We start from the raw sequence: 13,621 nt of genomic DNA, 5'->3' as shown, positions 1-13,621 counted from the left end.
TTGCTTTGTTCACTGCTGGAACATCATACTGACAGAGATGCCTTGTACATAATACCAATGTCCTAAATATTTGGTGAATGCATCTTTAGAGTAGGAATTGTTGCCACTTAGCATAATGTCTCCACTGCCTAATATAGTGCCTAGTACATAGAAGGAATTCCAGAAGATACTAGTTAAATAAATTAATGAATAAACTCATGGACAGTACATGTTTTAGAATATTTTTTAGGCATGTCCTTGAAGTGAACCAATGATTATTTAGATCTCTGTGTGTCCATATAGGTATTTGTACTCATCTCTCTCTTCAGAAATATACTAGATGAAAAGATGCCCACTTGCCTGTTTGACATCTTCTTCTGGAAAACTTAAAGGAATTATAAAATCAGTATGTTTGAAACTGAACCCATGCTCTTTATCCCTAAACCAGATCGTCCTCTAATTTTCTATCAGTACATTTACTGATAGGCTGGGAATTCCCCTTTCTCCCTCAAATCTTGATTTTCAGTCCAGCATCAAGTAATGGTGATTTTATTCCTTAATGGATCTCGAATCTGCTCACTTCTCTTCCTTTGCATGAGTGCCACATGTCCAAGCTACCATTAACTGCACCTAAGCTACTAATTGGTCAATGAACATCCTTTCCTATACTCTAACCAATCTAAACTTTAATTAGTTAACTCTCTTCTTATGAACTTTTATCAGATGCTTTGCTGATGAGACAAAGTCTAGAATCTTTAACATGGCCACAGGCCCTATTCATCCCATCTCATACCATATTCCACCTCACTGTCTGAACTCTAGTCACTGGCCTTTTTTATGTCACATGAGATTGTCGTGTCTTCATCCTCCCCCATCACAGAGCTCAGCCAAACACATTCCTCCTTCTGCTCCACTTATTGTTCATATATTAAATCTACAATTACTCCCTCACAACCTGACCAAGTCAAATACCTCTGCCGAACTTGGCACCTTGTCCATCTCCTATAAACACTTGTAGTTAAAGTCTAACCTTGATGTGTGTCGTTATTGGATTAATAAGGATCTCTTGGAACTCTAAGCTCCACCAAAGTGGGGGATACAGTATTTTTGGCACACTGGAGACAGTCAATAAATATTTATTAACTTAAGGAAAGAATGAATGAATAAATGGGAGGCATTTGAATTTGGTCAAATCTTTCCTAGTACATCTCAGAATAAACAGGGCTGGAGCCTGTGTTCTGAGAGTGTAGTGGGGCCAAGAAGAGTCAGTAAACCAGAAAACTGTGATGTACAGGGGATCTTACTCATTCTAGAGCTATATGCTTTTTACTGAATATTTTACTGAAAAGTGAGAGTCTCGCTCACCTCTCGTGGACTCCTGTTTGGTGGGAAAGAAAAAAGAAAAGTAGATCACAGAAGACATGTAAAGATTAATTTCACCTGTAATAAGGAAGGGGAGAAAGGATGGATCTTAATTTGTTGTAGTGTGCAATTCAGGAGCAAAGTACTACAGGTTTTTGTTTAATATAGCCAACTTTAAAATAAGTGCTGTATTCTAAGAAGGAGTGTTATCTTTCTGGAGTGTCCATTAGAAGTAGGTGTTTTACCAGTCAGAGTGGCGAAAATTAACCACTCAGGAAATGTAGAGAACCCTCTTGCACTGTTGGTGGGAATGCAAACTGGTGCAGCCACTCTGGAAAACAGTGTGGAGTTTCCTTAGAAAATTAAAAATAGAACTATCCTATGACCCAGCAATAGCACTACTAGGAATTTATCCAAAGGATACAGCAGTGTTGATTCATAGGGGCACATGTTTATAGCATGTTAAAGCTCAATGTTTATAGCAGTGCTTTCAACAATAGCCAAATTATGGAAAGAGCCTAAATGTCCATCCACTGATGAATGGATAAAGAAGATGTGGTTTATACATACAATGGAATACTACTTGGCAATGAGAAAGAATGAAATCTGGCCATTTGCAGCAATGTGGATGGAACTGGAAGGTATTATGCTAAGTGAAATAAGTCAGTCAGAGAAAGACAGATATCAATGTTTTCACTCATATGTGGAACTTGAGAAACTTAACAGAAGACTTTGGGGGAAGGTTAGGGGAAAAAATAGTTACAAACTGAGGGAGAGAGGCAAACCATAGAGACTTTTAAATATAGACAACAAACTGAGGGTTGATGGGGGATGAGGGAGAGGGAAATGGCTGATGGGCATTGAGGAGGATACTTGTTGGGATGAGCTCTGGGTGTTGTATGTAAGTGATGAATCATGGGAATCTACCCCCAAAACCTAGAGCACACTGTATGTTAGCCAACTTAACAATAAATTATATTTAAAAAAAAAGAGCAAAAATAATGCACAGCCACCGGCCCATAAAAAAAAAAGTAGGTGTTTTAAACTTTTTACTAGTTTTAGGGTTCATTTAAATAATTTTTTAAATCCAAATGTTGGTCATATTAAAATGTAGTATTTTTAAGTAGTATTTTTCTCCCATTTTTCCCACCATGAGAATCTCAAATGCTGCTGTTGTGACACCAAGTTAGAAAGTATTCCACTTTAGAAATCAAAAGTACAAGAAATACAAGAAGAAAATATGAAGCAGGTACACCTGGAGGGAGGAAATTTGGGACATGGAGCAGAACAGGGAGAGGAAAAGATAGAATCACAGGCAGTCTTCCACATACTGCCTGATATTCCTTTGTTTTTACTTCCTTTTGTTCCTCGACCAGGAATTCATAGGAAGCACATGCCTAATATGTGATAAGCCCTCAGAAAATGCTAACAACTTTTCTACATTTTATTAGTTAATAAGCATCTGCTTTAAAAATGCCACTTCCTGGGGCTCCTGGGTGTCTCTGTCAGTTAAGCGTCTGACTCCAGTTCAGGTCATGATCTCACAGTTCCTGAGTTCAGGCCCCACGTAGAGCTCTGTGCTAACAGCTCAGCCTGGAGCCTGCTTCAGATTCTGTGTCTACCCTGCTCTCTCTGCCCCTTCATGCTCGCACCCTGTCACTCAAAAAATAAATAATAAAAAAAATTAAAATGCCACTTCCTTTAGCTGGTTATGAATGACTGACCATAAGTCACACACACGTCAGTTAGAATAGACAAAGGGGAAAAGGAGGAAACACTGAGGTCCCCCTAACTGTCACCGTAGCTCTGCAAAGTGGCAAATGGGAAAGTGAGAAGGTTCAGAAAGACTACAGGACAGGGGCGCCTGGGTGGCGCAGTCAGTTAAGCGTCCGACTTCAGCCAGGTCACGATCTCGCGGTCCGGGAGTTCGAGCCCCGCGTCAGGCTCTGGGCTGATGGCTCAGAGCCTGGAGCCTGTTTCCGATTCTGTGTCTCCCTCTCTCTCTGCCCCTCCCCCGTTCATGCTCTGTCTCTCTCTGTCCCAAAAATAAATGAACGTTGAAAAAAAAATTAAAAAAAAAAAAAAAAGAAAGACTACAGGACAGATGTGAAGATACATAGCTACCACACAGCAGAGCTAGACTGAAGACAATGTCTCACACACAGGACTGTCGTTTGCTTCTGTGACTGTACTGTTCCCAACATGCAGGTCACACCCGTTACACTGAAAGAATGGATGGGGCCACTGGGAGAAAGATTGGGTGTGATGTGGAAGCACGGTTCTATTTTTGGTGGTCAATGCTTAAACTATTCTGCCCCACTAATCCATTTTTTATGGTTTGCTGAGGCATGCCAACAGAGAGGGCACTCAAAAAGGTGATTCTTTTCCTTTTCATCTTAATACAACCTAGAACCCTTACCCCAGAACCTAGCACTAAATTGCTATTTGTGGGCTATCTTGGGAATTTAACTAACACATACAACAGTATTTCTAGATGATAGATCCTTAATCCCAAGTAATTAACTTAGTTACAGATGCTTGGAAGATAGTTCCTCTACCAAGTAGAGGATTGCTTGGAGTTGGTCTAAACACCTTTGTCAGTAGTTAAAAATTTGGGTAGTATTTGTATAATTCTAAAGTATTTGTATAATTTGGGTAGTCTTTGTATAATTTCAGATGGCTACATGGTGCTTTGCTTAAAACAAGCTTGTTTCCTCATTTTGAAAAGGGAGGAACTATCGTCATTCCTAAAAAAAGATTCTAAAAGCTTCTTGTGTGGGCTTTGGGAAAGAGTGGGTAACTAGATGTAGTTACCTAGAGGACTCCGAAATGTTAAAATAGAAGGCATTAATTAACTGAATTAACTGTGTGCCCTGACTTCTGCATTTGCCTCATGTATTAAGGTTTTATTTATTTATTTATTTTTCTTTGCTTATTTTTAAGTCCTGGAATTGTGCTTTTTTTTCAGAGCCCTAGATTCCTTTTCTGACTGAACTTTCACTGTAATAGATAAATTTCCTGCTCTACACTACTGCTTTTACTAACTTAGAAGTCTGTTTATATGCTTGTTTAAATCTCTGGTGTGGGTATGTGTTTACACCATGCTTTGGTTTGTAAATTTTAGCTTCCTTCTGGACATATTAGCTTCTTACCACTAGAACAAATTGATTTCATCTATCTTCCTCCTCATCTTTAAACATATAATTTATCCAACTTTTAGCCTTTCTGATATAAGGTAAAAATATCTCACTACAATAAGGTTAATAAACAAAGTCAAAAGACTACTTAATGAAAAAATATTTTGGAAAGCCAGTCCTTTTGATTAGTAACCAGCCTTAGTACCAGAAAAACTTCAAAGTGCTCTCTAAACATTGAATTTTCATCAGTGATGCTGCAAGCCTTAGTTCTCATCTTTCATGCTTACCCATGCAACAACTTCAAAAGGATTAAAAAGAAAGAATGACAATCTCTCAAAGCAACCCTGCGCTCAGGCCAGTAAGACCAGTAATCTTTTCTTTAGCTAACATGCATTTACAACCAGATAATTGCTTCATTACATTATGCTTTAATAAATGTAATAATTAACATTTGTTACAAAAAAAGCAAATATTGCAAACCATTGAGAAATGAAATCCAGAGCCCAAGGGATTTCTAGAAGAAAATGAAAAAGAGTTAGACAGCGTCAAATATAGACATCTTCAAAGGGAAAGAGATCATTTAAACTTTACTTACTGAAACATGTTCTTGCATACTTGATCGTTTTTGTCATCTCGCTTGTTATAATCCAGCTAGTGAATGTTCAAAGAACATAAAATCCTACAAATAAATAAACTGAGTATGAGTGAATTTACAAAAAGGCGACAATTGAGATCAGGAGTCTCACAGGTAAGCTTTGATTGTATAAAGCAATTACGTTTCCCAGTGGTGTTTTAGCAACATGAGATTCATCAGTAAGAGGAAAGTCAAAACGTTTTAAGCTTCATGACACTTACATGTCTAGTTTTCAGAGTACAAGTTACTTGGAAATCTTGCTGGAATCAGCAGGGTATCATCAGTCAAAATCTTAGGTGATCAAGACAGTGCAGACTTCGATTGCAGGACGTTCTCTGTCAGTGCGGGATGTTGTAATAGACACTGACCTTTGAACAAGTATTAGATATATCCTCATGGACTGTGTGGTTAGCAAGCAGGTAGTCATCTGAGGAAGTACTGAAAACTATACCAGAGGGAACTTAGAAATGGTAATTAGGGCTGTGGGTTGTGGAGTGGTAGCCTCAAACCAGAGAAGACCGAAAATTAGATAGTACTTGCGAATTTTGCTGTTTGGATCAGGGAGTTCTCATACCAGCTACTTTCTGATGGTCTCTCTCTTAACACAAGGTAATGAAATGGACACGGTATTTAAAAATTAAAAACATGGGATGCCTGGGTGGCTCAGTTGGTTAAGCATCCGACTTCAGCTCAGGTCATGATCTCATAGTTCATGAGTTTGAGCCCCACATCTGCCTCTGGGCTGACAGCTCAGAGCCTAGAGCCTGGTTCAGATTCTAGTCTCCCTCTCTCTTTGCCCCTCCCCTGCTTGCACTCTTTGTCTCTTTCACTCTCTCAAAAATAAATAAAAATATTTTTAAAAATGTTAAAAATTAAAAACACAATTCTTCCTGCCCAATTATATGTAGAAGTAAGTAATTTATCTTGTATCTATGTAATTATCTAATACATGTCAGAAATTGTTTTAAAAGCTATATTGGCCAAAAAAAAGTGCAAATGTTTTATATTATGGTAAAAAGGAAAAGAAAGAACTGGATGGGGCCATTAGATATTCTCAGTAAGTAGGTTTTTCCCTGAGACAATGGAGTTAAAAAGTTATCTTTTCAGATGATTGGGGTGTCATCTGGATCAGAGCTTCTCCAATTCATAGCGCATAGTGAATTGTTGACAGTACATTTTACTGTTTGTCTGTTAAATGATATAAGTGGGTAGGACAGATTAAAGATGATCTGGCTTTTATTTTTTAAACATTTTTTAAATGTGCATTTTTATTTTGAAAGAGAGAAAGAGCATGAGCAGGGGAGGGGCAGAGAAAGAAGACAGAGAATCCCAAGGAGACTCCACGTTGTCAGCACAGAGCCTGATGCAGGGCTTGAACTCAGGAATCGCGAGACTGAGCTGAAATCAGGAGTCAGATGCTTAACTGACTGAGCCACCCAGGCACCCTAAAATGATCCGTTTTTTAATATAAACATTAAGTGTGGAGCTTAATCAGAAAGGCCAAATTAAGGTTTTGGGGAGAGGGTGTGTATGTGTGTGTCTTCTGTGTGTGTCTTTGGAAAAAATGGAGTAGATAGAGCCATTTTTTTCCCCCACAGCAGCCCACATTAAAATTTCCATAAGATTTAGGATCCTAAAACCCTGAAGGACAACAAAATATGAAATGAAGAATGTAGGTTTGTTTTAAAATTCCATGGGTTTTTGTGAGAGCATTGACAATGGTAAGCAGTGAGGGAGATATTAGAGGAAAAATTGGGACAGGAGATGGGCAACCATCTGGCGTAGGTGTTACTTGACTTCTGTTTTCTATCACCAATCTCCACACCAGGAAGAAAATATTTTTGATAAAATTATAAGTTAGAAAGAAAGGACAAAGATGTAATATCTTTGTAATAATGGAAGCTGATAAATATTAACCCCTCCCTCTGAATTCATGTATCCACGTTCATGTTCGAAGGGAAGAAAACTACTTTTCACATTCTGAGTGTCACTTAGTTCATTGTTAAACAATGAAACGGTCCTGAACTTTACCCAGGATCAATAATGTGATATTTACATATTTTTTCAGTGAAAATGAAAATGAGCCAAAAATCTAAATTGAAATGGAAAGAGAATGGGTAACTAAGTTTTTGAAGAAATGCTGAGTAGCACATGACAGGGCACTGCTTCTTGTTTTTTTTTAATCTTTTAAAAAAAAATTTTTTTTTTCAACGTTTTTATTTATTTTTGGGACAGAGAGAGACAGAGCATGAACGGGGGAGGGGCAGAGAGAGAGGGAGACACAGAATCGGAAACAGGCTCCAGGCTCTGAGCCATCAGCCCAGAGCTCGACGCGGGGCTCGAACTCACGGACCGCGAGATCGTGACCTGGCTGAAGTCGGACGCTTAACCGACTGCGCCACCCAGGCGCCCCAATCTTTTTAATGTTTATTTATTTTTGGGAGAGAAAGAACATGAGCAGGCAAGGGGCAGAGACAGGGAGATAGAGAATCCGAAGCAGGCTCCATGCTCTGAGCTGTCAGCACAGAACCCTACGTGGGGCTCGAACTCAGGAACAGCAAGATCATGACCTGAGCCAAAGTTGGAAGTTTAACCAACTGAGCCACCCAGGTGCCCCGACAGGGCACCAATTCTTGATGAAGACCGTGTATGAGGGTCAGCGGAGAAAGGCTGTCTACTAGAAATGCAGGCTCCTAAATTCTGACTTCTGAAGAGTTGGTCCCAACCTAGCCTTCAATGCATAAACCTCTGTGGGATAAATGTGGTGCTGTGTAAAATGAGATTGGCTCTGTAGTGATTAATGAGGAAAGGGTGAGAAATAAATCACTCCTATGCTTTTAAGACCATACTTACAGGGGCGCCTGGGTGGCTCAGTTGGTCGAGTGTCAGACTCTTGATTTTGGCTCAGGTCATGATCCCAGGGTTGTGGGATCGAGTCCTGTGTGGGGCTCTGCACTGAGCATGGAGCCTGCTTAAAATTCTCTCTCTCTCTCTCTCTCTCTCTCTCTCTCTGCCCTTCTCCCCTGCTTGTACACACTGTCTCTGTCTAAAATAAAAAATAAATTAAAAAAAGACCATACTTACAAAGAGAAAACAAGCACCAATCATTGCTGCTTTGACTGTCACATCTAGATCTGCGGGGACATGAATTCCGAAGTTGTCAGCATTGGTAAAGACATCATTTACAAATCCTGACCAGTACTTTGAAATCTTCCCAATTGTAAGTTTTTCATTAATGGTCTTCACCTTTGAAAAGAAAATAAGAGATGTTAAACCTGAAGGTGAAATGGATGGCTTTACATATCTTAGTATGTTTGCTTCAAGAGAGATGCAAATTATTTTATTAATCATCTGTAAATGACAGTTCCATGTCATTCATTCCGTTATATAAGCATGAGTTTGGAGATTTAACTTTCCAGTTTACTCTTCCGGAATTTTGTTTTTTTGACAGTTTTTTGATTCATCATAATTCCTTTATTTTTTCTTGCTTTTTGTATGCAGATTGAGAAAATAATAGCAATAAATAATTAAGGCCAGGCTACCACAAGATGGCAGCAGGTACATAGTCTCATTTACATGGTCTAACCTTGAAGGTAATTTCATTACCTGAAGTCTAGATTTTAAACCTGAATTCTTCAATAACAACAACAACAACAACAAAAGGAAGAAAAACCAAAAGAAAATATTTTTGAGAAATATTGGAGAAACAATTTTTAGAAGAAATTCATTTCTAAGTACAATTTGTAAACTTTACATTTTTATTGTTAAGATTATAGATTTACTAACATATTTAAACATTATCAGCCATTGCTTAATCTCATTTTTATATTATACTCCAAAATTTACTAGGTCTTTCCTTTATAACTAAACCTAAGTCCTATTTTCACTAAAAAAAAAAAAAAAAAAAAAAATCCTCTGGGCAAATGTAGCACAGGAAATTCAGATTAATTTGACATCAAAAATCTATAGTCCTTCACAGCTAGAAGAAATCTACAGTTAAACTTTATCAACTATTCATTTGTTTGCCCTGTTTCTCATTCAAAGGCTGAAAGGATTCAATATAAATTGTTACTTTATGTATAGTGGGAAAAGATAGAAATAGAGAAGGTTACTTAGGACATCGATACACCTTTACTAAAACTTTTTATTTCTCAATCATAGGACATATTTTTATCGTTTAGTCTTAGGAAAGCATGCCAAGTCTTATTGGAGTGGGGTAGAGTTACAACAGTTCGCTTTGTAAAATTTCCATCACATTCTCGGTAAATAGTGTTCACTAAAGTTCCTCAAACTGAATGTCCCAGGTGGGCTATATATGAATGTATGAATGAAGGAAGGGATGAATAATAAATAGACACTTTAAATGAGCTCTCCTTTGCCTAAAAGATATTTATAGGAATAGTAGTTAACGTAGTTCTTATTGTTACAATTGAATTTACAACTGCCTATTGTTTTTTAACATTGAGTTAAAATGTTAAACACTTAACTGTTTATGTAAGTGTAGATTGTTTTATAAAATTATCGTAGCAAGTCTTATGATCATAGCTTTTAAATTAGTGATATTTTCTCAAATGTCGATCTTGAGAAACTTAGTAGACCATCGGGGAAGAGTAGGGGGAAAAAAGTTACAGAGAGGGAGGGAGGCAAATCATAAGAGACTCTTAAATACACACTGAGGGTTGATGGGAGGTGGGGGAGAGGGGAAAGTGGGTGATGGGCATTGAGGAAGGTACTTGTTGGAATGAGCACTGGATGTTGTATGGAAGCCAATTTGACAAAAAAATTATATTAAAAAAATAAATTAGTGATTTTTAATGGAGTGTACTTCTTAGATGAGATCTGAAGTAGGATATGTTAACCACCAGAGCTAGAGGAAAAGATGATCTAATTTAAGGTGATTCTGAGCTAATATATATTTACTTTATACCATGGGTGCTGTAATTCCACATAAATCAAAAAAGTTTTAGTGTGTTCTTTATTTTTATTTTATTATTATTTTTAAAGTTTATTTATTTATTTTTGAGAGAAAGAGACAGTACGAGCGGCGGAAGGGCAGAGAGAGAGAGGGGCTCAAACTCGGGAACTGTGAGATTCTGACCTGATTCTTTTTTTTTTTTTAAATTTTTTTTTTCAATGTTTATTTATTTTTGGGACAGAGAGAGACAGAGCATGAACAGGGGAGGGTCAGAGAGAGAGGGAGACACAGAATCGGAAACAGGCTCCAGGCTTTGAGCCATCAACCCAGAGCCTGACGCGGGGCTCGAACTCACAGACCGCGAGATCGTGACCTGGCTGAAGTCGGACGCTTAACCGACTGCGCCACCCAGGCGCCCCTCTGACCTGATTCTTAACCAACTGAGCCCCCCAGGTGATCCTTAGTATGCTTTAAAAACAAAAACAAAAACAAAAACAAAAAACCTTGAACTTAGTATATCTGAAATTATGAGTTCTTACTGGCACGCACAATATGGGCTTATTACATTATTTCACAAATACATTATTTTCTAAATTTATTTCAGAGATATCCCATGATTTGCATATTTTAACATTGAATTCTGTTGCAAGCCATGAGGACCTAAGTGAAAACCTCCTTCACTCTGTCAACCGTACCTCAAAATCCACATCGCCAAAACAGCCACATGTTGCACAAGGACCAACAATTTTCAAAATATCTTCTTTGTTTGCATTTTGGATTGTGAATTTAGGCAGAAAGGGGTCCCACTTCTGTGCAACATAACCAACTATAGTACCAGGAGGGGCTTGGATTTCTAACTGCAAGAAGAGATAATAATAAAATAAGATTTTCCTACAGTTATTGTATTTTAATTTCACAAGGTGCTTTCCTTCTAAACAGTAACTTTTATGAAATTATTTTTGTATTCTACAAAGTATTCTAAATATCTGCTTCTAAGGAAGCATGGCAGTGGATTTTTTTCATATTTTATAGAAACAAAGATATTCACTAAACAGGTATTTGCTTGGCATTACTCACTAAAAATTCATGTCTTTCTTTGATCTTACTTCCCTGAAGAGAACCTCTCCCAGAACGGTCTTCTGACCCTGGGACACTGTCTTCTTTAGCATTTTGTTCCGAGTGTGGCGGTTGGCCAGGCACTGTTTCCTGTGTCTTCCACTGCCTCTAATGTGTTGCCACAACACACATCTATTTGTAACCCTCACTTACCAGTTGTTAACTATGCATGATTGTTTGCCCTTCAGGCTGTCAGCTTCCAGCTTCTCTGGGTTCAATTAAAAACAAATGCTTCTTGTGAAGTTACAGTTTTACACACCAATTTGATTGCTGTTTCACTTTTTCCAAAGTGTGAGAGACTTGTAATTGCATTTTTAGGCTTTACTTTAGTGCTGTACCGCATTACTTTCATTTCCTTAATTTCCTTACTTTTCATCATGTTGTATTTCAACATATTTATATGGTCAAACCAAGTCAGACAAAGTTGTGAAATAAGCCAGAGGTGGGTGAAAATAGTGACAATTGTTTGCTTTTAAATCCAATCCACTCCTTATAATCTGTTTTCCTTTTGTCTTTTTTTTATTATTTATTAAGTTCATAGTCATACGTGTGTATCTGTAGTGCTCTTGGATCAACAAAGGTGGTTTCAATAAGAGTGCCTAGAATTACAGGGATTCGACTTGTCAAATCACTAAATTGTACACCTGAAGCTAATGTAACATTGTATGTCAACTACACTTAAATTAAAAACAAACAAACAAAAAAACACTGAAAAGGCAGAATTATATAGATTTGTTCTGGGATCACTTTCAAAATAATTGGCTTGATTCTGAGCAAATCTTTAAAAAATTGTTAAGCGGTATCAGATACATCTTATTTTTAATTTATGTGACATTGGACTACTATGAAATAAAACATCAATTATCAGAAACATTCATCAGAAACATCAGAAACATTCAAATGGATATATTATATTATGCTGACTATACCATCTTAAAGCATATTAGATCTTAAATATCCTTAGTAGGAGGATGAAAATTCTTGGACACCAAATGAGTACCTTAGCCACTTTATCACTTAGTCAAGTAATTGCCTATAACAATTGGAGGATTAGCTTCAATATATATTCCAGAAACTTCCCTACTTAACCCCAATTCACATTAATATTTTTTTTTCATCTTGCTAAGTAGAGTACTTATACATAGGTGCACAGTAGAGAAACTTGGACTTGAATAAGTATATCTGGATCAAGCCCCATTCCTGATATTTCCTGGATGTGTGATCGTAGGTAAGTTAACTCCACTCTCTAAGCCCTAGTTACCTCAATTGCTAAATATGGAGAGTAAAATCTATTCTTTCTAGCTCATAGAGATGTTATGATATCAAAGACATTAGAATAAGTAAAGGTTCCTTATCAACTTAACTGCATTATGTCAGTGAAAGTTATTATAGATCTACTAGATAATGATGAAAATCTATTATATATTAAAATAAAATAATGAAATGATTCCCTTCAGAACAATAGCATAGTCTTGCCAAGGTTTAAAGTTTGTCATAAATGGATGAATGGAATGTGAGATTCTGTACTAAAACTGATACCTAAGCAAGAGAACACCTTGGAAGATTTTAGTATTACTTAGTACTTCCCGAACTTTGCTCCAGTTAGAGAAGACAAAGGGTAGATTTACTTAATGGTGGAACTCATAGGTATTCCAGTTATGTGGCTAACACAGAGATTCAGGAGGATGTGTCCCATTTACGTGATGCATGAGCTGTCTGCCAATTAACAAAACGAAAGCCACTACAGTTTTTGGTTGGGAAAAAAACAAAAACAAAAAACAAAACAAAATCTAGTGAATCACCATCCTTAAGCTGTTTTGGATCCTAAAGGAGCAACTGATAGGGAAATTGCCTTATAGCTCCAGATGAATACCATTTGTTAAATAAATAATTGCCAACCTTTTCAAATGTAGAAAAATAAAAGTACACCCAGAGCCAATGACTAACCTCTTGCAGGTAGCAAGGGCACCAGCAGCTATTACACCTCAAGGGCCTGTTTACTGTAATCACCTCCCGACCTGAGTTATCCATGACCTTCAGAGTGCAAGCTCGAAGTGTGGAACAGAAAGTACGATTGAAGCAGATGCTTTCTTCCACTGCAAAGTAAATTCTTTGTCCCAAACTGTTTTTAATCTCATATTTGTTGGAGGTCTCAGTGCCGAGTATCACTAAGGGAGCAAAAAAACCAAAAAACCAAAAAAAAAACCAATCATCAAAACAGTGCTATTGCCTAGTATCAAATCTTTCAATAAGTAAAAGGGGTAGTGTTATTAAAAGAAAACAGTAGCTAATTATTAAGTATGGGGTATCTTCTTCACCCAAATCTACTTCCATGCTCTAAAATTTGAGGACTTAGCTATGGAAATCAAAGTAAACTCAGAGCAAAGCTGTGTGATGATTACATTTTGATTCCAGATATAGGACCTACTGGGCACATGTAGTTCCACATTTCAACTAAGGAAGCAAGGCTGTAAAGAA

General features: G+C 37.4%; 1 protein-coding gene and 1 long non-coding RNA gene across 2 annotated transcripts in view; one reads left to right on the top strand and one right to left on the bottom strand.

Annotated features, from left to right (window-relative positions):
- The first annotated feature begins 1,988 nt into the window (after positions 1 to 1,988).
- On the top strand, positions 1,989 to 9,789 carry LOC123611442. The gene is made up of 2 exons (XR_006718672.1): positions 1,989 to 2,083; positions 9,722 to 9,789. It is a non-coding gene; the product is annotated as an uncharacterized LOC123611442 (long non-coding RNA).
- PLSCR5 (phospholipid scramblase family member 5) overlaps positions 4,863 to 13,621 on the bottom strand; it is a 25,445-nt gene continuing 16,686 nt past the window's right edge. The window contains exons 5-9 of the mRNA XM_045503360.1: positions 13,091 to 13,311; positions 10,723 to 10,884; positions 8,197 to 8,358; positions 5,074 to 5,157; positions 4,863 to 4,992 (exon numbers count right to left, since the gene is read on the bottom strand). Of these exons, the coding sequence (XP_045359316.1) occupies positions 5,119 to 5,157; positions 8,197 to 8,358; positions 10,723 to 10,884; positions 13,091 to 13,311 (584 nt within the window). The 3' untranslated portion in view covers positions 4,863 to 4,992; positions 5,074 to 5,118. The remainder of the gene's footprint in view (positions 4,993 to 5,073; positions 5,158 to 8,196; positions 8,359 to 10,722; positions 10,885 to 13,090; positions 13,312 to 13,621) is intronic.

Source organism: Leopardus geoffroyi, chromosome C2 (assembly GCF_018350155.1).
Source record: "Leopardus geoffroyi isolate Oge1 chromosome C2, O.geoffroyi_Oge1_pat1.0, whole genome shotgun sequence".
NCBI lineage: Eukaryota > Metazoa > Chordata > Mammalia > Carnivora > Felidae > Leopardus > Leopardus geoffroyi.
Note: the sequence above shows the minus strand (reverse complement) of the source record. Positions and strands in the feature narration are given on the sequence as shown.